This window comes from Microtus oregoni, unplaced genomic scaffold (genome assembly GCF_018167655.1).
Source record: "Microtus oregoni isolate MIOR12 unplaced genomic scaffold, Mior012 000007F_ref0000211, whole genome shotgun sequence".
Lineage (NCBI taxonomy): Eukaryota > Metazoa > Chordata > Mammalia > Rodentia > Cricetidae > Microtus > Microtus oregoni.
In genome coordinates, this window is record NW_024543066.1 from 39,873,748 (window position 1) to 39,900,687 (window position 26,940).

A 26,940-nucleotide genomic window follows, 5' to 3' on the forward strand; every position below is an offset into this window, starting at 1 on the left:
CTAAACATTGGATTTGTTGTCGCTTTTGTCTTGTCTGTCCTGTTTGCCTTCTTTCAGCCAGCCTAACAATAACCTCGGACCCAATTTCTGTTTCTGAGGGACAAAGCTTCACTATCTCATGCAGCAGCGACGTGAGTAACTATGATGAGGTGTACTGGAACACTTCCGCTGGTATTAAAATCCACCCAAGGTTTTATACCATGAGCAGGCAAGGGGATCGAGCAGAGTCGGTGCTGACAGTGAAGACCTCCACCAGGGAGTGGAATGGTAAGGGAGGGGCCAGACCCCTGCAGTAGACTGTCTAGACTCCTGCAAATGTGCAATGGCAAGCAGCAGATGCTTCCAAAGGCTCTGAATTGGGGCATGCCTATGGTGACTATATTAATCGCTCTTTGTGGGTGATATGGTAGTCCTTTAGGGGTAGATAGCATTCTCCTGTTTATAGATGTGGCATACAATGATCAAATGCAACATTAATCATGATGGTACAGGTTTGATTGTGTAGACTGGATTGGCGTTAGCATCTGAGTCCACAGCCTGCACTCCTGCTTCATGACAGAAAGAGTTGTTTCTAAATAACTTCACGACAGCCTGAGAAACAGCTTGGTCAGGAGACAGGTCAGGAGAGCACTTACCTTGCAAGAAGAAAAGCCTGAGTTTGATCCCCAGAAGCCACATAAAAGCTCAGCAGAGTAGTGACTGCTTGCAACCTCAGCAGTGATTGGCAGGGGGTGAGGAGAGCTGGTCCTGACAGGCGAATCCCTGGAGGCTTGCTAACCAGCTAGTCTAGCCTTCGTGGCAAACTTCTAGTCCAAGGAGAGACTTCTGTCTCCAACAGAAGATGGAACGTGCCTAGGAGACACAACACTGGAGATTGTTCTCTGATTTCCACATGTATGTGTTTACACATATACATGCATATGCATACACACATGTACTCCCATGCACACATACTTACACACACACTAATAATAATAATACACCTTTACTAAATGCTTGGTACTACACTACCCAGCTGTACTATGAAAACTCTGGGAAGTGTTTACATGTCTGGTTTTAATAAGAGAAGTATTTGTATTTCCTGTTTATAACTCTATGTTGTTAGTGTTGCCAGGAAGTACAAGTTTTGGAGAGCGGTAAGGAATCAGTAGACCTGTGTGGCAGCAGCTGATCCATGGATCTTTTATGATACAGTAATTACTGTTCTAAGTACATAAACATCCAGGGCAGCTGCTTCAATGGTGGTTTGTCCTCGGGTGGCATGGTGTCCTGGAGCCTAAGGGACCACTCATTTAGACAGACAAGTGGGTGCGATGGAACCACAGGGTTCATCACGTCCCAGATCTTTACAAACATTCTTCTCTGCACACCACCAGACTCCCACTCTTTCCATGGTTGTGGGAGAACCATGGAGCAGGAAGTTTGGCACCCAGTTTCACTCTTACCCTTGGATAAGTCATTTAATTTGATTGGTTGAAGTGAATGTGTATGTGAAAGAAGGAGCGTTATTGGTTAGTTTTTAGGACATGGGAAGTTCCTAGGAGGGAAATCAGTCAAGCTCTCCCAGCTTCCTTACCCAAGTTTGGGAAGGAAAGCTAAGACTCTTTATCGCCAGTGATGCCCTTTAAGAGTGATGACTTCTCTCTGTCTCCCTTTTGCTCCCTCCCCTCAGGAACCTACCACTGCATATTTAGATACAAGAATTCATACAGTATCGCCACCAAAGATGTCACCATCCACCCACTACCTCTGGAGTCAGATATCATGGTGGATCCTTTGGAAGCCAGTGGTCTGTGCACCAGTTCCCATCAGTTCAGGTGCTGCGTGGAAGAGGAGAAAGGGGAAGAGTACGTCGTCACTTTCCACGTCGATTCCTCACCCTTTCCTGCTGGTGAGATGCAGACCGTCCCATGGTTAGGTCACATTAGCTCATAGATAGGATGTTTTACTCTTAAAACAGACATTGAAACGTTTCTGGAGACGGAGCCACACTTGATGTACAGGAATGTAATCCCCATTACTCAGGAAACTGATGCAGATGGGTCTGTGCGCATAGGGAATGCCTAAGCAACATAGGGAATTCAAAGATGACCTAGGCAACTTAGTGAGGCTCTGTATCAAAGTAAAACCAAAAAATGAAAAGAGACCGAGGATGTAGCTCTTCTTCAGAGCACTTGCCCGGCATGTGGGAGGACCATGGGATCAGTCCTCAGGACTGGATAGAGACTCCATCAGGGCTGAAATATCATGGAGCCTTCCTTGTTATCTTGCTGTGGGGTATGACGGACGACTCTCTAGTTTGAAGCACCTGTGGGTGGAACCATGGATTCAGCTCCACTCTCTTATTGTCATTGAGCAGACATTCTGATAACCCCTCTTTCTGTGGCCTAAGAGAACTTGATAGAAAATGGCCCAATAATCTTTCCAAACTGGGGCAGAAAGCAAAAACCAGCCAAGCACCACAGAGGAAAAGAAAGAAAGACCCACACTCTAGCAATTATGCTTCCTGAAGGAATTTGGCATTACCAGAATCCCAGAGCCTTGAGCTTAAGGCTCTGGGTCTCAGGAAGACCGTGCTCTTTAAAACAGTTTTTTAGGCCAGGTGGTGGTACGTGAGGCCAGCTCAGTCTACAAAGTGAGTTCCAGGTCAGCCAGAGCTGCACAGGAAAAGCCTGTCTAAAAAACAAACAACGGACTGTGATGGCTCACACCTTTAATCCCCGCACCCGGGAGGCAGAGGCAGGCGGATCTCTGTGAGTTCGAGGCCAGCCTGGTCTAGTTCCAGCTAGTTCCAGGACAGGAACCAAAAGCTACGGAGAAACTCTGTCTCGAAAATCAAAAAAAAAAAAAAAAAAAAAACACAACAACAACAAAATCAAACCAACTGTTTTTAAACATTTTTTATTTTACTTCATGTGTATAAGTGTTTTTTACCTGTATGTATGTGTGTGTGCAACACATTTGTACAGAGCTTGTGGAAGTTAGAAGAGGGTGTTGATTCTCCCGGAACTGGAGTTATAGATGGTTATGAGCCACCATTGGCATCTGGGAACCAAACCCAGGCTGTCTGAAAGAGCGGCCAATGCTCTTAAACACTGAGCCATCTCTCCAGCCCTAGCCTTTTTTCTTTAAATGGTGGCTGAGCCACTCCCTGCCACATCCCACTCCTGGCACAATGGGCGGATTGCCAAAGGGTGACATGCTCAGTAGAGACTAGGGCAGAAAAACAAAAGCCATTAATCACAGTTAGAAGTCTGGCTTTGTCTCTGGGTGCACGCAAGTTCTCTAAACAGTATAGCTTCTTACTCTTGCCCCCCTTTGGACATTGTTCTTGCACTGTGTGGGATTCAGGAACCCTAAGGTGAGGAATAGTAATTAGCTTCTAGCTCTTCACTGGTCATCGTCTTGCAAAACAGAATAAAACAAAGTTCAAATCCTCTCTTCTAAAATGTCCCACAACTCCAAATCTCAATTACACACAGCTTACTAATTCTTCCAATGACTGTCTTTGGGAATTTGCTCAGCCTGAGAAATGGGGAACAAAAGGAGCCTTTTTAGATGACTCATAGAGATGACTCAATGATTGAATGTAGGCGTCTCTGCATCCACCATGGCGAGCAGAGCAGTGAGCCATTGGAGATAGAAGGCAATTTGGTACAACATGGCTAAGTAACTGGTGTTGATTCAAACTTCAGGAGTCTGACCCTAAGTAGTTTATTTTAGGCATATTTAAACAGTGCCATTTGGTGAAAACGTCCCTGATGATAATTATTCCCATGTGCTCAATAAGCATTTATAAATCTCCGTGAAGAACAAAGTATGTCATCTGCTGTAATAAGCTAAATAAAGATCAGACATGACTGCATCTTTGTAAAGTACACGTGACACCTTCCATAAAGATAGGTCCCATGGATTGACTGAGAAAAAGAAACTCATGATAAGGTCCTGGGAAGGGATTCATTGTGGTCTTGGTCATACAGATAGTGCAAAGATCACCAGGCCATTAACCTCTGCTCCGAGCCTTCTGGGCGGATGACAGGCTATGCATCCCTTCCTTTAAAGGCACAGCTCTGTGTGTTTAACATTCCTGGTTCCCTAGTGCTTATCTGTGAACACACAAACCTCCAAGCCTCCTACAATTTGAAGGCCTTACTGCTCTCACAGAGGACCTGGGTTTGGCTTTCAGCATCCACATTGGGCATCTTACGACCATCTATATAACTCCAGTTCCAGGGCATCTGGCACCATCTTCTAACTCCAGTTCCAGGGCATCTGGCACCATCTTCTGACATCTGTGAGATCCTGCATGTACACAGTGTACATACAGAAAAGCAGGCACACATAAATTATAAGTAAATTAATAATAATAATAACAATAAATAATTTAGGTATTTATTTTAACGTCTAGAAAGGCCCATGCTATATAAAATGAAATGCATATAACACTAAATATCATAAATAAGTAGGCCAGATTGAAAAGGCATTGGAAGTTTAAAAAAGTAAGACTTCAGTTAGATAGAGAGGGCAATGTTACATTACTGGCTGACAGAGAACTTGTCCAGATATTGAAGAATGCCATTGTCTCCATATTCTGATGCCATTATGCATAAACTGGGTGTTTTCATGTGCCAGATACTGAGACAAGCCCTGGGAGAGATAAATGAGACTGGGGACTGTCTCTACTGATGCTTCTTGGTTAGTAAAACAGAATGACCCACAGGCTAGAGAGGTCTTAGTTCCTAGCATACACTGTTCTTGCCGAGGAGCCAAGTTTAAGTTCAGTTCACATCACCCAGCTTAGGTGGTTCAGAACCAGCAGCGGCTACAGCTCCGTGGTGTCTTGTGCCCTCTTTTGGGCTCTGCAGGTAACTGCACTACCAAGAGCATACACTGACACTCATGGGTACACATCATTTTTAAAATTTTAAATAAATCTTCAAGTATAGAATAAAGAGGTAATTGTAAATCACTGTGAGATCAAGTGCAATCAATATACCGAGCAGCATATGGACTCAGACTTGAAACTATGAATGGTTTAGGTGACATTTTAGCTAGCACTCAGTCAAAGAGGAATTTATTTACTAATAGCCAGAGGTTATTTTCACATAAATATGTGAACCTACCCTAAAAATAAATGTCATAAATTCCTAGGGGTGTTTGGGGAAGGTTTGTTTATATCAGAACATCTTGACAACCTGTATGTCTTGGCTACTCATGCTGTGAATTCACATTTTCAATAACACCGTCTTTAGAGAGAGAAGTCAATGGCAGGCAAACATGCTACAAATACAGCCTCCCAGCAAACTCACCCCTGTGTCCCAAAAACATCGACGTGTTTTGCCACTTTACCAACACGGCCAACACCTCAGTCCGGAGCCCGGCGATGAAGCTCACCCTTGTTCGGGGTAAGTGCATTTCAATTACGCTAAAATACAGTCATGACCAGGAACTCCTCATCCCTTGCCTCCTTTTGGATAATCAGTAAAATACATTCCCTGTGGTGGGCCTTGGGTAAACCATAGGGAATACTAAAAGAAGTAGAGGCCATGTTCTCCGGCCTCTGGCCTAGGGGTGAGATGGAGAGATGATTAAAGGTGTGGTCAAAGCTGCTGAGACAACCGTAAAGAACTACTCTGGGTGGCCAGAGGCTGCTTGGTTGAACTCTCCTGCTGACAGTGGAGGGCATCTTGGGAGATGAAGTCATTCTGGGGTTGGATCAGAAGCTTAAGTGGTTTGTGAGGCAGACTGGAGTGGGCAGTGCCTGTGTCTCGCTGAGATTCCTTGGGGATAACGTCAAGGGGGTATGTCCTCACGAGCACCCCTTTCCTGAGATGGAACCATTTGAAAGGAAGGACAGGTGCCTGCCTTCTCCATCCTCTGTCACCACTGAGCCAGTGTGACCTGGCATATTCTCAAAGGGGAAGGTCATGGTCATGTCCTGTGGGACTGTTTCTATGTGAGCTCATGTAGAAGAAGTCACCGGGTGACCAGAGAGGCAGAGTGATAAAGATGATTTCCTGGGAACAGGATCCCTGATAGACAAAGGCTCCCTAATTCTTCCACCTAGTTGGTTTACTAAATACCCGTGGACATTCTTTCCCTTATTGGTATCTGGGACCTGCCCATAAAGTAGGAAGGCATTATGACCTTAAGACCCTTGGCAGACAGGGTAGTCTCTTAATTGGATGAGCATACATTAAGCTCTTGGTGCTTTCCATGGTTTAGATTTCATCTACATCCAAAATGAGAGTCCTAGGCATGAGAGGTGGGAACGAAGCACAGAGGAAAGCGATTACAGATTGGCTGTGGGGTGAAAGCAATAAGGGGCTTTGGAAAGCCAGGAACAAAAGGAAGGTGTTTAGTTCTCGCCAGGCCACTGGGAGCAAAGGCAGTGTGAACTCTAGCACCAAAAGCTGCGCAGCCTGATCCTGATTTCTTCTTCCTTGTTCCTGTAAACTGTCTCTTTTGAAAATCCTTATACATATCTTTAATAATCTTGACAGGGGGCAGGACAGGCAGGTAAAGCAATCTCCTGCTATCCACAGTAGCTCTGATTGTGTTGATTGCGGCAGCTGAGACAGCATTTTTCCTCACATGCACAAGGCCGGAACCATCAGGGAAACAAACCTACAGCCAGATGATTTTACAGCTGAAAAGGGTTTCTGAGCAGGAACTGCCCACCTATGGTTCCGTGCTGTTGTTTGGAAATATTCAGAATTTGGAGGGACTTGGGGATCAAAGTTTCAAATTTAAAGTGTCAACTTCTTTTTAAAAGTCACATACAGTCCCTAACCACTGGTCTTGAATTTTCTGTGTGATTTTGAATGTCACTATAAGTTTCCACTGTGCACTGAACTGTATAACAAGAGGACAGCTTCATACAAGTGTGCAGTGCATACTGAGTATACCCCAACTCTTAGCCTCCCTCCTCTCCTCCTTCTCCCCCTCCCCGAATAGTCCTTTCTTTTCCCCTGGATTATTTCATCTCTGCATTCATGCATTAATTTTATATATATATATATATATGTGTGTGTGTGTGTGTGTGTGTGTGTGTGTGTGTGTGTGTGAATTTATGATTTTATGAATCTATGTACAATCTAGGAATACAAATGAGAGACAACACACAGTACTTGTCTGAGAATGGCTTTAATGATCTTAGTATGGTCATCTCTAGTTGCATCCATTTAGCCACAAACCATGTAACTTTGTTCTTCTTTTGACGGACAGAAATCCCTGATTGCCCCTTGTGTTTCCACCTCTCTGATACAGGGGAGAATATTACATGCCAGGATCCTGTGATTGGTATTGGAGAGCCTGGGAAGGTCATTCAGAAGCTGTGCCAATTCTCAAAAGTTTCCAGAAGCCCTGGCCAGATCATCGGTGGGATCGTCACTTACAAATGTGTGGGCTCCCAGTGGAAGGAGGAGAAGAGAGGCTGCATCTCAGCTCCAATCAATAGTTTGCTCCAGCTAGCCAAGGTGAGCAACCTGCAACCCTCAACTCTAAGCCATTGAGGAGGGCTATCTCTCTGGCCCAGCAGAATTCTCTGCACTTAGGAAAGTTGGCCATGCACCTCTCCAAAATGCATGGCCAAAATATGCTTTATTGGCTACTTTTCTAGCTACTGTACCATAAACATGACAAAGGCAAGTTAAGGAAGGAAATGTTGTTTTAGCTCACAACTGGAGGGTGAAGTTCATCATGGCAAGAAAGGCATGGATGCAGGAGCACGGGGAGGCTGGTCACATGGCATCCACAGTCAGGAGGCTGAGACAGAAGATGCTGGTGCTCACCTGCTTTCACCTTTTCATGCAGCCCAGGCCGCAGACCCAGGGAATGAGAGCATCCACCTTTACAGTGGCCTCTCCCACTTTACCCCAGACTAGAAACCCCCCCTTAGATATGCCCAGAAGTTTGTTTCCACGGTTATTTTAAATCCCAGCAAGGTGACAATCAAAATTAACCATTCAAAAAATGAAACCTAGAAGTGCTTTAAAAACCAGTTACATTTTAATATGACGGCAACAAAGTGTGTGTTGTGTTCTGGGATCACTTGAATGTCTGACCTCAACTGCTCAGCTTCTCATGTCCAAGATCTACAAGGGGTGGCGCATTATACGTCCTTAGATCTCTTTTAAATATCTCTGATAGCGAATAGCTATAATAGTTTCATAAAGGGATGATATAAGATTCAATAACATATTGTCTAATTAGGAGAATATTGAAAATTGACTACACAATGACATTGGTGGAGATGTCCTAGTATAAAGTATTTAAAACAAAATAAATATCTGTGTGTTCACAGAAGAGAAACTCATCAAAGGCTTCTTATAGGAGACAGATTTTTTTCCCAACACATTCTTTTTAAAGTGTTAGAAATGTCGATAGTTAGGAAGCAGATGTATACAGATAGATGATATGATATAATCTGTTGTCTTAGTCAAGATACTCCAGGAATAAAAGGAGACAACTTTTTTATTTTATAATAGCATTTTTATTATTAAAATATAATCACAAAATTCTGCCCCATTCTCTTTCCTTTCTCCAATTCTTCCCATTGCCTCACGTTCCCCTTTTCTCTTTATATGTTTATGCATACACACATATATATACGCAACCTTCTTAATCCCTTCACTGTTGCTTGTATGTGTATGACTTGAGGGCTGACCCCTTGATACTGGATGACCGTTTAGGAAACTCATCCCTTGGGTAGACTACTTCCTCTGCTCTCAGTGTTTCTTAGTTGCCTGTAGTTCTTTGTCCAGGGTTGGGAACTCCATGAGATTTCCCCTTTACATGTCAGCGTGTCTACTGTCGTCCTTGTGAAGGTCTTGTTGTGGCAGCCATATGACTGAGGTACCATGGGTGAAGCTAGGAGACACAGTCTCACAGCTGAGTTCCAAGTCTCCTGGCTCTTAGAATCCTTCCATCTCTTCTTCCTCAGTGTTTCCTGAGCCTTGAGCATAGGAGTGGTGTTGTAGATGTATCTACTGGGCTGGATGCCCCATGATCTGTCATTCTCTGTGTTTTGACCAGTTGTGGTCTTCCGTGATGGTTTCTGTCTATTTCAAAGAGAAGTTTTGTTGGTGAGGGTTGGAAATCACACTTCTCTGTGGATAAGAATTTAAAATGCAGTTAGGGATTATGTGGTTGAGTGAAGTGGTGGACTCTGGCTCTTCTCTAAGATCCGTGACCTCCCTAGCCCCAGGGAGTTGACTAGGTTTCTAGCAGCAGGCATGATTTCCAATTTCCTTCCTGTTGAATGAGCCATCATTCCAATTAGATAATAATTGGTTAGTGTCAAGATGGGAGGGCCATTATTTCAACCATCTTGCCATCTTGGTCTTTTCTGAGGGCCATAGGCTTCACAGTTGCATTGCATAAGACTGCAGTTGGCTTCACTCCCTTGCACCTTCCATCGTATGTACTTCTTTTGTTTAAATCTCAGGACTATAAAAGTAAAAGAAGGCACTCTTAATAATTATACTGCGATAACAGATATAGAACAATGAGATAGGAGGGACAATCATATTCATACTCGAAAGCATCAGTAGTATAGAGGGAAAAGACCGGTAAATGTGTTTCCATGTGGACAATAACAAGTTTATTTTACTTTAACTCTGAAGCAATCACATGTATTGTTCCTTTGTTTCTAGTTAGATTTCAGGAGGCATGTGTTTAGCCCTTGGCTCTCTACGCATGCGATCTTAATCTTTTCCATCCTGAGCGCACAGATAGTTTAAGGGGTGAAGGCTTTAACTTACAGTATATACTATTGATTATGGGCATTGAGAAAAAAGGAGAGCACAACTCCAAGATCACCAGGATCAAAATATCTTCATTTATTCTGGCATTTTTTAAAACTAGGCTTTGATCAAGAGCCCCTCCCAGGACCAGAAGCTCCCTGCGTACCTGCGGGACCTTTCCGTTAGTGCTGGGAAGGAGGAATGGGATATCCGCTCCTCTCCAGGAAGCCTGGGCGCCGTCATCAGCATCCTTGATTTGCTCTCAACAGTTCCAACCCAAGTGAATTCGGAAATGATGAGGGTAAGTGTACTTAAGTCCTATGGGAGTTTGGAAGGTCTTGCTTTCCAATACCTCTGGACTTGTGTTCAAGAAGCATTCCTTCTTCCCATGCAGACACATGTTCAAGAGCACTGATTTGGGTAGGAGGCTAGCACAGCTTGCGTGGCAGGGAGTGGCTTCTAGATCAGAAGGTTCTCAATGTCTTTAAAGAATCTCTGTTTTCATTTCTTAATTTAAATAGAATGAATTCCTACTAGTTTTTAGGAATACTAGGAATTAAAACAGTTACAAAATATGTGCCCGGCTAAAATATATGTGCAAGGTGGGTATGATGGTGTCAGCTTGGCACCTAGGAGGCAGGACAATTGGCACACTTTTGAAAGATTGGCCAAGTTAAGGTCATCTTCAGAGAAGGTATATGAGGCTGTTTTCATTAAATAATTAATATAGGAAATTTCATATTATTTGTGTGTGGCATCATTCCCTAGGCTAGGGATCCTGAGTTATATAGGTAGAAGATGTGAGCGAGCCCTTGCATGCATGTGTTAATCCATTGCACTCTGCTCTTGACCATGGATATAGTGTGTGTCGGGTTCTCTTAAACTCCTGCCACTGCCACTTTGATACCACAGCAGGCTGTAATCTGGAATTGTGGGCCCCAACATAGTTCATTTGATGCTCAGGGCTAGAGTATGTCTTCTGAGACTTTCTTGTGCTGGTGACATGCCACCTACCATAAAGCCTTCACAGGTTTATGATTTTTTAAAAAAAAAGTCAGCCAAGGGCCTGGGGAGATGTTTGTACAGTATTTATCAAGCAATCATGAGAGTCTGAGTTCAGTCTCTAGAACCTATGTTGAAAAGCTGGGCACAGGGCTTGACTCCCAGTGCTGGGGAAGCAACAGGAAGATCCTTGGAGTATACCAACCATGTAACCACACTGAACCAGTGAGCTCCACATTCAGTGAGAAACCCTGCAACAGGCATGAAGGAGACCCAGTGTTAACCTCTGACCTCAGTACCTTCACACACAAATACATATTTGCACCCATAGACACACATGAACATGCATACATACACAAAAATAAAAGAACAAAAAAAGAAAGGGAGGGAGAAAGGGAAGGAAGGAGGAAGGAAGGAAGGAAAAAGAGAAATTCTACCCATCCAGCTAAGTAGGTCTTAGTAGTGAGGGGGTGATTCTCACAGTCATTGTTACTAAATGCTCAGCAAAGTCCCGCAGCCTTATGGTCCCTGCCTCTATCATGTTCCGTTGTAAGAAAGCAGGGGACAGATGCACTTGTGGCACATCAGATTCTCTGCTCCCCACCCTTACTTCTCTACCCCAACCAGTACTCAGAGAAATGTTATTTTGTCTCTTATCTTGAAAAAGTGGTTTGGTTCCCCCCACCCCTCCTTCTGTGTCACCTGCAGGATGTGCTTGCCACCATTAACGTCATCTTAGACAAGTCCACCTTCAAGTCCTGGGAGAGGTTACTGCAGCAACAGAGCAACCAGAGCTCCCAGTTCCTGCATTCGGTGGAAAGGTTTACCAAAGCGCTACGGTTGGGAGACAACACCCCTCCGTTCCTCTTCCACCCTAACGTTCAGATGAAGAGCATGGTAGTACGACGTGGCCACCCTCAGCTCTACCAGCAGAAGTTTGTCTTCACAGACTCTGACTTGTGGGGCGATGTCGCCATTGATGAGTGTCAGCTGGGAAACTTGCAACCCGACTCATCCATTGTCACTGTGGCCTTCCCGACTCTGAAAGCCATCCTTGCCAAGGATGGACAGGAAAAGGCATCTTCCAACAGCTTGGTGATGACCACTACTGTCAGCCACAGTATCATCAAGCCATTTAAGATTTCCATGACTTTCAAGAACAACCATCGTTCAGGTGGCAAGCCACAGTGTGTCTTCTGGAACTTCAGCCTCGCCAACTACACAGGGGGCTGGGACAGCAGTGGGTGTTCTATGGAGGAGGATGGCAGGGACAATAGGGACAGGGTCTTCTGCAAGTGTACCCACCTGACATCATTCTCCATCCTCATGTCCCCAGACTCCCCAGATCCAGGATCTCTCCTAAAAGTCCTTCTGGATATCATTTCTTACATTGGGCTGGGCTTTTCCATCTTCAGCTTAGCGGCCTGTATAGTTGTGGAAGCCATGGTGTGGAAATCGGTGACCAAGAACCGAACTTCCTATATGCGCCACATGTGTATAGTCAACATCGCCTTCTGCCTTCTGATTGCTGACATCTGGTTCATTGTGGCTAGTGCCATCCACGACGGCCACTACCCACTCAACGAAACAGCCTGCGTGGCCGCCACCTTCTTCATTCACTTCTTCTACCTCAGCGTCTTCTTCTGGATGCTAACACTGGGTCTCATGCTTTTCTACCGTCTGATCTTCATTCTACATGACGCCAGCAAGTCTACCCAGAAAGCCATTGCCTTTTCCCTCGGCTACGGCTGCCCCCTCGTTATCTCATCCATCACAGTGGGGGTGACACAGCCCCAGGAAGTCTACATGAGGAAGAATGCATGCTGGCTCAACTGGGAGGACACCAGAGCACTCCTGGCTTTTGCCATCCCAGCACTGGTTATTGTGGTGGTGAACGTGAGCATCACAGTTGTGGTCATCACCAAGATTCTCAGGCCTTCTGTCGGAGACAAGCCTGGCAAGCAGGAGAAGAGCAGCCTGTTTCAGATCAGCAAGAGCATTGGGGTCCTCACGCCTCTCTTAGGGCTCACGTGGGGGTTCGGTCTCGCCACAGTGATCCAGGGGAGTAGTGCCGTGTTCCACATCATCTTCACCCTGCTCAATGCCTTCCAGGTAAGCCAGATAGCCAAGCACCAGCATCTCAGGAAATGCCCTTTCTCGAGGGATGAACTAATGATAGAAACACAAACAAGAGGAGGAATGGGGAATGGTTTGGACACACTGGAGGTTGAAGTGCCGGGCAGCAGTAATTACAAGCACTCAGGGAGACTAAGGGACACAATCCTCTGCCTCCATGGAACCTTGAACCTTTTATCACCTATGTTATAACTTGGTCCCAAATGTCCCCATAGTACAATTAGGAGGGGAGTCATCATTCTAAACTAGATGTTGCTGTTTACTCAAGATAATCTTTCCCTAGTCTTATCTCCTACGTAAGAAGGGCACTGCCACTAAGTCAAGTCACGGCTCCACTTAGTCTCTGTGCACATCAGTGAGCTGAGGCTTCCTGTGGGTCACTGTATCTCCCTGTCTAATAAAGACCTTGGTTCAAGGTCGATTCTCAAAAGTCAGTTGAAGGAAATAGATACTGGGTACCACATAGTTCCTCAGGAAAGACAGGTTGAAGAACGAACACCCTGTACATACCAATCTATTTTATTCTGCTCAGCTGAAGACATTTCTTTGCTTTTCTGTGGTACCTAGTCACTTACAGCGGAGGCCAGTTTGTTAGATGAGCTGTAAGAGAAAGATGGACGCCATGAAGCATCTTGCTCTTAGATGCTTGTGGCAAAACCATACGAATCCCAAAACCTACCAATCATGTGTTGTGGGCCTCAAGCTTCTTACCTAATGGTTTTCAAGTCATACTTCCATGGAAAGAAATGTCTCATCCCACGATGGTCTTCACAACCTAGGGTGTAAATGAGGAATGATGTAGATTAAAGAAGTGTATTAGCACAGCCCTGTTCATGGTTGGAGGGAAAATAGGAATTATTTCCCTAGTATCCATCATTTAAGGCTCCTCGCTGGGTCACTACTGTGTCCCTTCATGTCCTGGACTCGTCACATCCACTCAGATGGGGAAGAAGGTGGGGGCCGACTCAACACCTGCTGCTGGATGCTTTCTGGGGAACTGGGTGATGATGTGCCATTAAAATCAGTCCTTAATCCTTCCCACAGGGGCTCTTCATTTTACTCTTCGGCTGCCTCTGGGATCAGAAGGTAAGAACAACGATAGCCCTTGTTTCTGGCAATGTCTAGCCTGCCAAACGCAGCCTATCAAGTTGACACTGGTGTCTTTTAAACCATGCAGGTGCAGGAAGCTTTGCTGAATAAGTTTTCATTGTCAAGATGGTCTTCTCAGCACTCGAAGGTAAGCCTGGTCCTGAAGAGGCTTCCTGGTTCATACATGGACTCTGTTAATGTGATACCAGGAAGGAGACTAGCTATTGCCTTGGGATCATGATCAGCTGGGTGAAATATAAGCAAAGCCTCTGCTTCCATGATTAATTTCAGCACAGATTATATAATGATTGCTGCTTCTTGCCAATCTTCTGGTTCAGTGTGCTGTGCATGTCTCTTTAAGATGTGACTCCACATCTCTCCATGGCAGATCATCTGCCGGGGCATCTCAGTCAGAGCAGTGACGCATAACTGTAATTCCAGCACTCGGTAGGATCTCCATAAGCTGGAGGCTAGCCTGAGCTACTGAGCAAGTAACTCCAGGGCAGCTAGGTCTGCATAGTGAGACCCAAAACCAACAGCAACATTATAGAGCTCTTTAGGGAAAAATCAAATTCTCAGTGAGAAGCTTCTGGGTAGAATTCAAAGAATTAGAAGATAACAATGTAAGAAATAATAATGAAATTTTTTATGGTTCATTCTTTTAGATTGTAACTATTCTCCTTCAATATGATTGGCTATCTTTTGTATGTCAAAATATACTAGAAAAACTAACAGTAAAGTTAAAGTAAAAAAAATGTTCACAAAACAGTAAGACATGCATTTAAACAAGGATACAACTTAACTTGTGATTCATGTATAAAAAGAGCTAAACTGGTTCCTTAGCAAAGAAAACTAAAATAGAGAGGAGGAGGGGAGGGAAGGGGGAGAGAGAAAGGAGGAGAGGGGAAAGGGATGAATGCAAGAAAGGGGGAAGGGAGGGAAGAAGGAAGAAAGAAGGTGGAGCAGGTAAAGAGAAAAAGGGAGGGAGGGAAGGAGGGGGAAAGGAAGGAAGGAAAGGAGAGAAGGGGAAGAAGGAGTGAGAACATAACTCATATATAATTGCAAACTGTTTATTCAGTTCAGGGAGTACCACTTGACCTAAGGAAGGGATAGGATTAGACACCCAGGAAAGTGACCACTAGAAAGCAGCAAGTTGACCCCCCCCCCCACACACAAAGGAAGCCAAATAGCTCTGGTCTCCAGGACTTGTTTGATGACTGTCTTTTCCCTCTTTCTCCTAGTCAACATCCCTGGGTTCATCTACACCCGTGTTTTCTATGAGTTCTCCGATATCCAGAAGATTTAATAATCTTTTTGGTAAAACAGGTATGTAGTGATTACCAGGTCCTTTCAGGTGGACCAGATCACACTGGCCCTGACCTAGCACCCCAACTTCCACCCCCACTTCATGGCACAGATCTAAACAACCGTGTTTAGGGGAAAGGTTTAATTCAGGAACTTGCTTATATGTTCACAAGCGACCAGGAGCTTGATAAAGAAGTGCAGCCTCTCTCAATGGCAACTAATGTAAATTCGTGAAGGTTTTTAGAAACTTGAGCATCCTCAGAGGTCTGTCTGTCCAATGTGAGCAGTGTCTGCAAGCTTCTGGGCTTGTCCAACACGGAATTCTTTTTATCATGTTAAATAGACACCTCACTTTTCTGTGTCACACGAAAAATAAACATGGAAAATCAGATTGTAGGATTCAACACAGTGTTGCTCCTTCCACTTACAGAAAACACTCTGACTTTACGCATTGCCATTTACAAACTGGGTATACATAGGTGAGGCACTGTCCAAGCTGGATATTCTGTTGGATAATCATAAGTTCTACCTGGGAAATAGGGAGTAAACAGTGCTAATGACTTCAGAACTGGTCTCAGCTAATCAGAATGTAAATCCAGTCCCAACCGCTGCCTCCCACAGCACAGTCCCATCATGCCCCATAGGACAGTCCATCACAGTCTGCCCCACGGGACAGTCCCATCACAGTCTGCCCCACAGGGACCGTCCCATCACTGCACCCCTATGGAGCAGTCCCATTACACTGCCACTCAGAGCATATTCCTGTCACACTGCCTCTCCTCCAAGAAAATGGCCACCCAAATGCTTTCCTTTTCATTTTTGCTCTTCTCAGTGTTGTGTTAGGGATCAGGTTCTCAAGTGCACTAGGCGAGCACTCTACCATTGAGCTGCCCCTCAGCCCCATGTTCATCTCTTCAGAAACCAGACAGACCTCACAAATGCAGCCGTAGACTGTGTCCACGTCCAGACCCTGGCTGTCTCACATTTGCCATCAAACATACCTGAATCTGAGAGTTCTGAGAGGTCCATAAAGACCAAGTCTCCGGATATAGTGGAGAATTAGGGAACCATTCCAGAGCTAGAGAATTGTCCCTTTTCACTTGGGATGCCACTGATCTGACCTCAATGAAAAGACTGAATCTTTGGAAATCCTAGAACTATTGGAATTTATAAGCATTTGGCATTTCCAAGAAGTGAGCAGAAGTTAAGTAATCTACTGAATCTGAACTTTGCAAAATATCAGGCCAGTAGAATACACTCTTTATTTGCGAACCATCCAGACGTAAGTTGGGAATGTGGGTTTTGTTCCTGGGGTGTCAGGGCCTGAGATTCCCGGTCACTGCTGTTGAATACTCTTGCGGGGGCCATCAGTACAGCTCTACTCTGGATAAGATTTTTGGGGGGAGGGCTAATTACTGTAACTTTGATTTATGTTGTCAGCAGCCCCAAAGGTACCCCCAGGCAATGATGGAAACCCTGTTAGCAGTGGCAGTTCATCATCCTGATGGTAGGGTAGTCACTCTGACGCTTCCCTTGCCCAGTGTATGTTCTGTATGCCCCCTGCGCACAGTGCCTGCCATCTACCCACACAAGGCTGAGCAGTTCCACCAGCTGCCCTACCACTGTGCTGGACCTTGGTACTTCTGTTGGTATCTCTCACTTTTTCCCACCCTGCCTCTTCCTCCCTTAGCGTTAGTCTTCTCTTCCCTTTTCTTCCATGTATGAACCTTCAGCTCAACGGTTAGCTCCTTCCTATGAACTTCCCCAAGTCAAGATAAAAAAGGGGACTAGGAAGTTCCCCTCATGTAGAAGCCCTCAGGGCCATGCATGTGGGCGCTTAGGAAGAGGCTGCCCACGTTGAGGTCTGGCTGTTCAGTGTGGAAACCTGGCTGCTGGTGTATTGTGAAGTAGTTAGTGCTTGGTGGCTGCCGTGCATGCTTGAGGACATCACTCTCTCGTTGGTTCTCCGGCACGCTGGGCTAGGGAGGAGGGCAGGCCTGAGCCATTCCAGGCATGGCTGCTGGGCCAGAGCTCATCCTGTCTCCTCAGAAGATGTTTGCACGCCAAAGTGCATGGAAGTTTGTCTTGGAGGCTGAAATGCTGTTTTGCCTTTTGTTGCAGGAACATATAACGTTTCCACCCCAGAAACAACCAGTTCTTCTGTGGAAAACTCATCTAGTGCTTATTCCCTGCTCAACTAGGACCAGACAAAGCCAAATCCACAGGACTGCTCAGAAATGGGGCATGTGCCGAGAAAAAGGGACCCATCCAAATCTGTGGGTAAAGTGTTCTCTCCGCAGACTTCTGCAGCAGATACTGAAGAGAGTCTTTCAGTAGAGAAGACACTTTCTTCTGTAAGGACAGACTAAAGCAATTGCCGTGTTTATTTTTGTTCCCACCCCCATCCGTTGTGTAATGCCAACTATGTATAGTATTTAAAAGAAATCCCACAAGGCCCAACTTTTCTATATGTATTGTAAAATAGAATTTTGAAGAGAGTTTTTCAGCCCACCCTACCCTACCCCACCCATTGACTACAAAGGTCAGTGTTGACCGGAGCTGTAAATAAAAGCAAGTACTCAGGAGTTCAGTGGATTTGAGGAAGAAGGAAAAGGCGGGAGGAAGGAAGGAAGGAAAGAGGGAGGAATGAAGGAAGGAGGGAGGGAAGGAATGAAGGAAGGAGGGAGGGAAGGAATGAACGAAGGAGGGAGAGAAGGAATGAACGAAGAAGGGAGGGAAGGAAGGAAGGAAGGAAGGAAGGAAGAAATAATGACGTTGAAAACATTAGGGAGTACATTATAAGGTTTCCACATCAAGATCTAATACGATCACGCAGATGCCACAGCACTGAGGATGAAAATATATGGCCCCAAAATGGACAATGAGGTGAAGTTATGGGGGACAAGTGTAGCACATTCTTGATATTTCCCTAGTTAAAAGGGTAGAATCCAAGACAGAGGAGAAACGGGAAGGGCATCATGCCACGAAGATGCTTCTGGCTGGATGGTTTTATCTACAAGCAATGCACCCAAGGAGACACATGTCCTCACGACAAGGACATGCGTATGAACCTTTGCATGTCAAGGCCTGAGCCAAGATGGATGGACACATGTAGGAGATATGACAGCAACTCTATCAGATTCAAGTAAGGATTTACTGTCATGGTTTGTTAGAAAAGCACTGTGTGTTACTTTGTTTGACATTTCGAAGGCAACACATGTATATGTGTGTGTGTGTGTGTATATATATATATATATATATTTTACCCAGTTGTTGACAAATCTGTTGTATTGCACTGGACTCAGACTCCTGTATCTGTCTTACCTGTAACAGCTTTAACCAGGTACTTTCTGTGCATTATAGAACAGACTTTAATGACTGTGTAGCGTGTACATTTCTATGATTGCGGTTGTGACGTCATCATGGCTGTGGCGATGATGGCCCTTGGTGTGCTGTACAGCTAGCTGTGTGCTGTCGGTTGCCAGTCTTCTAAGTGCCTAGGCCAATACATATTCAGAGCTCCTCTGGTCTGTTCTGGGTTCATGACAGCCACTTGGACGGCTTCTGGAGGACAAGCGTACATGAGGCTCTTCTGTGCCCCCAGCCACACTTGGCTTTGATAAGCAAATGGCAGACTTCCCCTAAAGGATTAGTTTGTGAATTCATGCCCGTATGGTTTTTGTATGTGTGTCTCTCAAAAATACAGATATTTATTAAAACTGCATCCATGTTAGAATGCACCATGTTCAGTATCCCAGAACAATCATACATGCATGTTCATACATGTCCAAGGGGAATCGCAGAGGAACAGTGGCCATAAAGACAGGGTCTTCGTGAATTTCTCCTTGCTGTAGGAAGACATTGTATCAAAAGGAACTTCAGGGAGATGAGGTTTGTTTTAGCTTCTACTTTTCAGAGCACAGTCCGTTGCGGTGGGAAAAGCATGGTTGGGGAATGTGAAGCCAGCCCACCACACTGCCTTGGCAGTGGGGAAATAAAGAACAGGAAGTGGGACAAGTCTGTGACGGCTCACACTTCCTTTAGCCAGGCTCCACCTCCTAAAGGTTCTCTAATCTTCCCAAACAGCACCAACAACGAGGTGGGAGGGGCAGGGCAAGAGTTCAAACACAGGAGCCCACAGGGGACATTTCACATTCAACAATAAGCAGCAGGCTCTTCGAGGTGGGCGGGCAGTGTTGGGTTTTTAAGGAGTGAGAGCCGCTGTGTGCCCTTCATGAGAAAGACCGCAGAGAAGAGTCTGAGCTCGGGCCATTGCCCATTGACTTAGGTTCTGAAAGTTATATTTTTAATATTTTAAACACTTTTAAAACTCTTCCTCTTAGCTCTAAGCTTGAATTCTGCTTCTCTGTTCTTCACAGAGACAGAGAAATATGGGACAAAATTCCATCCATTGAGTTCTGTCTCTATACAAGTGCCACAGGCATCTGTTCCCACAGGCGTGTCCCAACCTAATTGTTCATCATTTAAAGTCCTTACAGGAAACAAAGGTTGATGTGCAAATGCGGGTGAGTTCTCCAGGGAGTCTCCCAAGCAGGACAGAGTTCAGTAGAGAGAAAACAGGGACCGGTCTAAATAAGGCATCCTTTGGGTTAGAATCGGTTATTAGAGAAAGACCAGCTTGGACTCACTCAGCTCCCTGGAGCTCTGAGCAGGGGTACTGCACAGCATACAGCTCTGAGCAGGGCCACTGCACAGCATACAGCTCTGAGCAGGGCCACTGCACAGCATACAGCTCTGAGCAGGGCCACTGCACAGCATACAGCTCTGAGCAGGGCCACTGCACAGCATACAGCTCTGAGCAGGGCCACTGCACAGCATACAGCTCTGAGCAGGGCCACTGCACAGCATACAGCTCTGAGCAGGGCCACTGCACAGCATACAGCTCTGAGCAGGGCCACTGCACAGCATACAGCTCTGAGCAGGGCCACTGCACAGCATACAGCTCTGAGCAGGGCCACTGCACAGCATACAGCTCTGAGCAGGGCCACTGCACAGCATACAGCTCTGAGCAGGGCCACTGCACAGCATACAGCTCTGAGCAGGGCCACTGCACAGCATACAGCTCTGAGCAGGGCCACTGCACAGCATACAGCTCTGAGCAGGGCCACTGCACAGCATACAGCTCTGAGCAGGGCCACTGCACAGCATACAGCTCTGAGCAGGGCCACTGCACAGCATACAGCTCTGAGCAGGGCCACTGCACAGCAACAGCTCTGAGCAGGGCCACTGCACAGCATACAGCTCTGAGCAGGGCCACTGCACAGCATACAGCTCTGAGCAGGGCACAGCATACAGCTCTGAGCAGGGCCACTGCACAGCATACAGCTCTGAGCAGGGCCACTGCACAGCATACAGCTCTGAGCAGGGCCACTGCACAGCAACAGCTCTGAGCAGGGCCACTGCACAGCATACAGCTCTGAGCAGGGCCACTGCACAGCATACAGCTCTGAGCAGGGCCACTGCACAGCATACAGCTCTGAGCAGGGCTACTGCACAGCATACAGATCTGAGCAGGGCTACTGCACAACGTGGCACTGCAGCCTTGACGTCAGGGAGGCACAGCACCAGGCAAGGTGCAGAAGTCCGAGGAACGCTGAACTTTGGCCCACTTCACTGGTGCCCCTTGGGAGCCATTGGATTTGACCTTGTGAAGAAAACCTCTATAACAGCGTAATAGCAGGAACTTCCAGCCGAATTCCATAGGATGTGGCTCTGGCCCTCTGCCCGCGTTCATTCACAGAGACACGTTCCCCCATTGCCAGCACGCATGCTCAGACTCTAACAGACACACAAATTCATACACAGACTCCACACTCTGACAGAGGCACACAGAAACGTGTGTGCACAGACATACACACACACACACCTGCACACTCATATGGACACACATCAACACCCAAACACACAGGCACACCTGTACTGATGTTTTTGTGAGAACTGCCACATCTTTGCCCCAACTGAATGGCTCAGAATTCCCTAAAGGAAGTTTGTTAGTGTGTAAACGCAAGAGACAGCAGGGACCAACGTGGACGCATTCACACCAATATGAGCACACACATACACATTCACACCAACATTGAGCACACACATACACATTCACACCAACCTGAGCACACACGGAGGCCCCTCAGTCTTTCAAGGCACAGCATTGGATTCCAGAAGATGCGGCTGGAGATACGGCTCGGTGGTTGAGAATGTGTACTGCTCTAACAGAGGAATCACAAGTTCGGCTCCCAGCACCCATGTTGGGCAGCTCCACACCACCTGTAATTCCAGCTGGAGGGAGTCTGCTGCCCTCCTCTTGACTTTGGGGGCACTTACATGTGCCTATCCCCCTTCCTAACACACATGTTTACACATAATTAAAGTTTCAAAAATAAATTCCAGAAGATGTATGTGACCAACGCCGAAGGCACACTTGGTGGTTTTCTGCTCATGGTCCCACGCTGGCATTTCTAAGCAATACTACAAAGTAAGCATAGTACCCAAAATTGCAAAAGATGGAAGCACACGGGTCTGTGTATGGCGTGAAAGCCAGAGCCTGCACCCAGTTCTGCAGCAGCAGCGGGCACGAACTGTGGCAGAGGAGTGGGCAGTGACTTGGGTGCCATGTGAAGCCAGTTCACTTTGCTAAGAGAGCTCCCCCTCCTTCCCGCGATCTCCGTGTCTTTTATTGTGTAATGTAAATTCCTTGGGCTCCAACTTTCTTTCCATAATGGAATTTTCACTAAGGCAGTTTCTTGCAAAAAGATCTGTGCTAATGTTTCAGGGGCTGTGGAATTAGAGGATCCAAAACCACAGTTAATACACCGCAATGTTGTTAGGGATGGCTCTGAGTGTCACTCCGCATCTCTCAGGAGGAAATGAAGGAACGCCATGGGAAGCCAGAGCCTCTTGTAATTTGTGTGGGGCCCTCCAGAGAGGTCTGTGTCAGAATGAAATGTACAGGGAGATAAGAAAGAAAACAACAGTCAGTCAGCATGGAGGGAGACACGGGGGGGGGGGGTGCGAATCCCAGGTGAGTGGAGCAAATAGTCACAGCCAGCTAGGAAGACAGAAGAAAATCACATGAGCTGTTTATGCAGAGAGAAAGTGTTTAATTGGTGGCATGTAGAAGTGCCGTGATAAGGGGCCCTTGCACTCCAAAGAGAGAGCCGGTGATCCAGGCCAATAGAAACCTGGTTCCTTGAGCATCCACAAGGGAGGAGCCTAGAGCAGACATCAATTTCTTACTTATTTTTAAGGACAAGAGAAATAGCATTTCTGTCACAATCAGATGCCATGGGTTTCTAGAATTATGACTCAGAGTTTAAAACCATGTCCTGCTAATACATCAGTGTATAGTGATGCTGTCTTTCATGGTAATAAAACAGCTAATGATTCACCGAGCTTTCTTTGTATAACTTGTCCATTTGTCGGTCAGGTGCTGCTGCTGCTTCTGCTTCAGGTTCCCATGCCAACCAGAGCCCAATCCCACTCCCTGAGCACCCAGGGAGGTCTTCCATTTTCTGACACTGAAGATACCAGAGGCTCGCAGCTGAGCTAGACAGGGTCGGCAGCTTTTGTCACGCCTTCCACACTCCCAGGAACATTGTGAGCATCCAGCACCATACTGGGAGTTCCAACAGCGTCCTTGAGGCAAAGCCGTCAGGACCTAAGTATCTAGGACACAAATCAGCTCATGTCTGTTCCAACCTGTGTGGTTCAGTTGGCTGAAGCTAGATCCCTCATGCCCTATAAATATCTTCTAGCACATTCTAGAATGAGCTGAAGTTGGGAAGGCTGCCACCCCCTGTGACACTGGAGTGGGCAAAGGCCACAGAAAGAGGGCAGATGGGCCCAATGGCTGAAGTCCACTCTGATCAGATACCGGCTGTTTCTTTCCAAAGGCCATTGCAGGCTTTGCAGTGGCCATGAGGGGGCTCAGTTGTAGGCTTCTTTCCTCACGATCAAAATCCTATTTATGGAACCAATGGCAAGCTAAAATCAGAAGTGCCATAGTCCACTCCTTCCAGACAGGCTGCTGAAAGGGATTTGAGGAAGCCAATAATTCTATTGACTCCTAATGCCACCCTAGGTAAACCGAGAAGTAAGAGTGTCCAAGACAGGACCCCCTTCACAAACAGGAAGGGCAGGAACTGCAGAACCAGTTCCCATCCTAGGGTTTTTATTCTTTAACTCAGATCCAAGTGGTGTGTGCTGGCAACCATTACAGAATAAACATAACCACCCCAGGTATTTAGCAGGGCAGAGGGGCTTATTCTCAGCATGAAAGGCAGCAGGAACTGACTGGGCAAGGCCTGAGGAGATTGCTGTCACAGCCCACTTCCGACAGCACTGGACAGCAGAGTCCACGTATGTCTTCATGCGTGACCCCTTTGGGAGCGATTTTGATAAGTGCCATGTTCTGTCCACCTCCTGCCAATCAGCACCCGCCCCCTTCCGCCCCCGTAGTTGTGGAAAGAAGTGTTTGATTTTGATTAAGTGAGGAAAATTGTTACATCCATTTGCTGTTTTTTCTGGAACCGTGAGTGTTTTCCCATGCCCCGGGAGCTGTTTCACAGCTGTCCGAATCAGCATCCTCGCGGGCATCTCCAGCTGGGCTAATGAGGGGCAGCTGGCCTCAATTGCGAGGTCACCAGGAGCTTGATCGCCACCTGGTGGACATTAGCGGATGTGCCTCCTCTGTGGTTCTCAAAGCCACAGTGTGGCAACGGACCTGTCCCAGGTGGGCAACCCACAGTGATGTAACTTGGGTCACTTTAACAGGGTAAAGTCCTAGGCTGCAGATGTGCAGAATGAAGGAATCACTCTCTCTCGCACCTCCTTCCACCGTGACACTATGATCTTGGCAGGGACAAGTCAGGAAACACACGGAAGTGTGGACACAGATATTTGAACTGTACATAGGGAATTTGCAGGAGGACGCTTCTTATATATGCAGTGAGGACTGTCTCCCTTCTGCCTTTCATTTCCTCCATCACTAATGAAAGCTAATTTATGTAACCAATCAAAACTAATGATGATCCTGGAAGTGATGACCCACTCTGCCTCATCCCCTTAACCTCAGGTAATCAGGCGTTCTAGCATCCTAACAGACTTCTGGAAGGTATTTAAGGAGGCAGAATAGAAGCCTTCCTTGTTTCGTGAGAACAAACTTTCTCCATGGATGAGGCTGTAAAAAAAATTGCTTTGGATTCTCCATTTTCATGTTCTCGCCTATTGAACAGTTGTATGCAGCCCTAAAGAAGAGTGTAATGTATGTCATTTGGGGGAAGTAGATGGAATTAGAGATGGTTGTTATGAAAGATAAGCTTGACCTAGGAAAAGACAAACATCTCCAAGCTTTAACACATACACACACAAAAATACAAGCATTTAGATTTAATAAGCATGTGCGTGCGTGCGTGTGCACACACACATAAATAAAATGGAGACTGTTTGGGGAGAGGAAGGTGTTGTAATTTTTAAAAAGTTATGTGGGAGAGAGAAAGGTTCCAAATGACAACTCATGTGAAGGGTTTTCTATTCAGGGCAAGTGAATGGGAAAAGGGGGAAGAGGAGACCACCTCTGGGGACAGGAGCTACAGAAGAAAAGTGTGGAGGCCCAAAAATGTGAGCCTGTTTCCACCATGCCTATAGGTCAGAGAGTTTTAGCTCGTTCAAAGTTGTTAACAAGTGTGGCTACACTTCCGACCTAAGGTGTGCTCACTTGGTCTTTTTGGCATTAAGATGATCCACATAGGTAGATCCACTCCACCCAAATCAGTGGTCAGGATATTCAAGCACACTTCTGCTCCTTTTGAAATGGAGGGTTTGACCTTGGGAGTGGCTGCCTTCGGTACACTTAGTCTAGGGTAGGTTCACTGCCTAAACAACAGAATGCTAATGACTTGATGTCTCAAAGTATTGAAACAAATAACTATTCTCTCTGTCATTTGCATCGTGTTAAAGCCGACTTTTGCCTTCTCTCCCCCTGTTGTAGTGGGGAATAAAAGTGTATGGGAAATTAAACACCGGCAGATTTCAGTATTCACTGACACTCCCTCCCAGTACTAACCTGTGTTTCTGTTTTATTATTTTCACTCACATCTTCGTTCTCTTTACTAATTTTTTTTTCTATATACCAAAATGTGTTTATTGGGATGGTTCCCACTCATCTCGAATCCGGTGCTTTTCAGTGCTGCTTCCTCCTGAAGGAGCATCCTTCTGTCAGTCTTGCTTTCCGGCCTGTAGGCTGACAGAGGACAGTGGAGCAGCCGACACACAGGACTACCATCTGTGCATGGCTAAAGACCGTGGTGATTCTATAGCCTCCTGGGCACTTCACATCCATAAAGTAGGAATTGGGGCTCTGCACCAGGCGCTTTTTCTTGTGTTTCCTTTTTTCCTCCTCTGGTGAGGGATGAAGGAGATCCTTTGCGAGAGGCATGTTCTCGTAGGGAGGTCGTCACCGCCGGAAAGGCTCTTTACTAATTTTTTAAACCACATGAACCTACCCTGGTAAGTGATATTTTTGTCAAAGCTGGTCTCTGACAGAAAAGGAAAGAGAGGAAGGGAGGGAGGGAAAGAGGGAGAGAAAAAGGGAGAGGGAGAGGGATGGAAGGTGGACAGGGCCCTTTTAAAAGGGAAAATAGTGGATGTGCACAGGAGGTGCGCTTGTGGCTGCAGCTGAGGACATAACCTGTCAGGACCCCAAGGGCAGTTGCCTGAATACTAACAGAAGAGAGAAGCAGGGAGCAGAGGTAGGAAGGAAGAAGAGGCCAATGGGGTGAATATGGCCAAAGTGCATGGTAGCTTGTCTAAATGTCATTATCGGGGCTAGGCTATGGCTCAGCAGGTAAGAGAGCATACTGCTCTTCCAGAGGACTCAAGTCCAGTTCGCAGGACTCATTTCAAGCAACTCCCAAGCACCCAAAACACCAGTTCCAAGGGACACAGCACCCTCTTCTGGCCTCTGTGAGTACCTGTACCCATATGTACATATATAAGCATGCTTTTAAAAAATAAAATATCTTAAAATGTCATTATGAAACTTACCACTTTGTACAGTGAATATACATTAATTGTTTTAAATCAGCCTGTTGAATCTTCTTAGCTGGGACTAATTTCCAGTTTTCAATCCAGCTGAATCCTCAGCTGTCCAGGGTTGTCTCTAGCCCAGCCAGCAGCTGGAGCCATATGGTAAGTTTCTCATCTAGCCTCTGGGCACACATTGCCAAAGCATGAGCCAAGAAGAGAAGAAGTAAACAGGGTCAGCTGTTGAGAAGGTTGGTACTTGGAGCAGAGGGACAAACTGAATTGGCTTTATTTAATAGCTACCCAGTGTCTGCAGAGGGGTGATATCAAATGCCTTGAGATATTGCCCCCACACACCTCACATACATTGATCTCTCATATCTACTCTTATGGTAGATATTTCTTAACCAAATAGCAAAATCTCAATCAGAGGCAATGTTAGTGTGCAAGTCCCTCTCAGAGAGGCACACAAGAGCCAGAAATGGAATTGGTTGCTAAAACTACTACTATAGTAAATGGTATTTATTGTTGTGGGATGCTCTTGTGTATGCTGTGACTATGTCTTATTACCATTGGTTAATAGAGAAGCTGATTTGGCCAATAGCCAAGCAGAATATAGTTA

General features: G+C 46.0%; 2 protein-coding genes across 4 annotated transcripts in view; one reads left to right on the plus strand and one right to left on the minus strand.

The window, feature by feature from the left end:
• The window catches only part of Adgrf5 (adhesion G protein-coupled receptor F5), a 94,768-nt gene extending 75,766 nt beyond the window's left edge, over positions 1 to 19,002 (plus strand). For all 3 annotated transcript variants that reach the window (XM_041655812.1, XM_041655811.1, XM_041655813.1), the window contains 10 exons: positions 58 to 267; positions 1,673 to 1,891; positions 5,253 to 5,405; positions 7,270 to 7,478; positions 9,868 to 10,047; positions 11,457 to 12,860; positions 13,929 to 13,970; positions 14,062 to 14,121; positions 15,215 to 15,299; positions 17,400 to 19,002. In XM_041655812.1, coding sequence (XP_041511746.1) covers positions 58 to 267; positions 1,673 to 1,891; positions 5,253 to 5,405; positions 7,270 to 7,478; positions 9,868 to 10,047; positions 11,457 to 12,860; positions 13,929 to 13,970; positions 14,062 to 14,121; positions 15,215 to 15,299; positions 17,400 to 17,479 — 2,642 coding nt within the window. In that variant the 3' untranslated portion in view covers positions 17,480 to 19,002. The remainder of the gene's footprint in view (positions 1 to 57; positions 268 to 1,672; positions 1,892 to 5,252; positions 5,406 to 7,269; positions 7,479 to 9,867; positions 10,048 to 11,456; positions 12,861 to 13,928; positions 13,971 to 14,061; positions 14,122 to 15,214; positions 15,300 to 17,399) is intronic.
• A 6,429-nt stretch (positions 19,003 to 25,431) lies between these two features.
• Positions 25,432 to 25,762, minus strand: LOC121450950 (40S ribosomal protein S27-like). Its single transcript, XM_041656364.1, has one exon. It carries the CDS (start codon positions 25,729 to 25,731, stop codon positions 25,477 to 25,479), a length of 255 nt encoding a protein of 84 aa, XP_041512298.1. The 5' UTR covers positions 25,732 to 25,762; the 3' UTR covers positions 25,432 to 25,476.
• Between the last annotated feature and the right edge of the window lie 1,178 nt (positions 25,763 to 26,940).

Coding starts and splice junctions, on each gene's coding strand:
- LOC121450950 (XM_041656364.1), bottom strand. CDS start 25,731: ATGCCTCTCGCAAAGGATCTCCTTCATCCCTCACCAGAGGAGGAAAAA.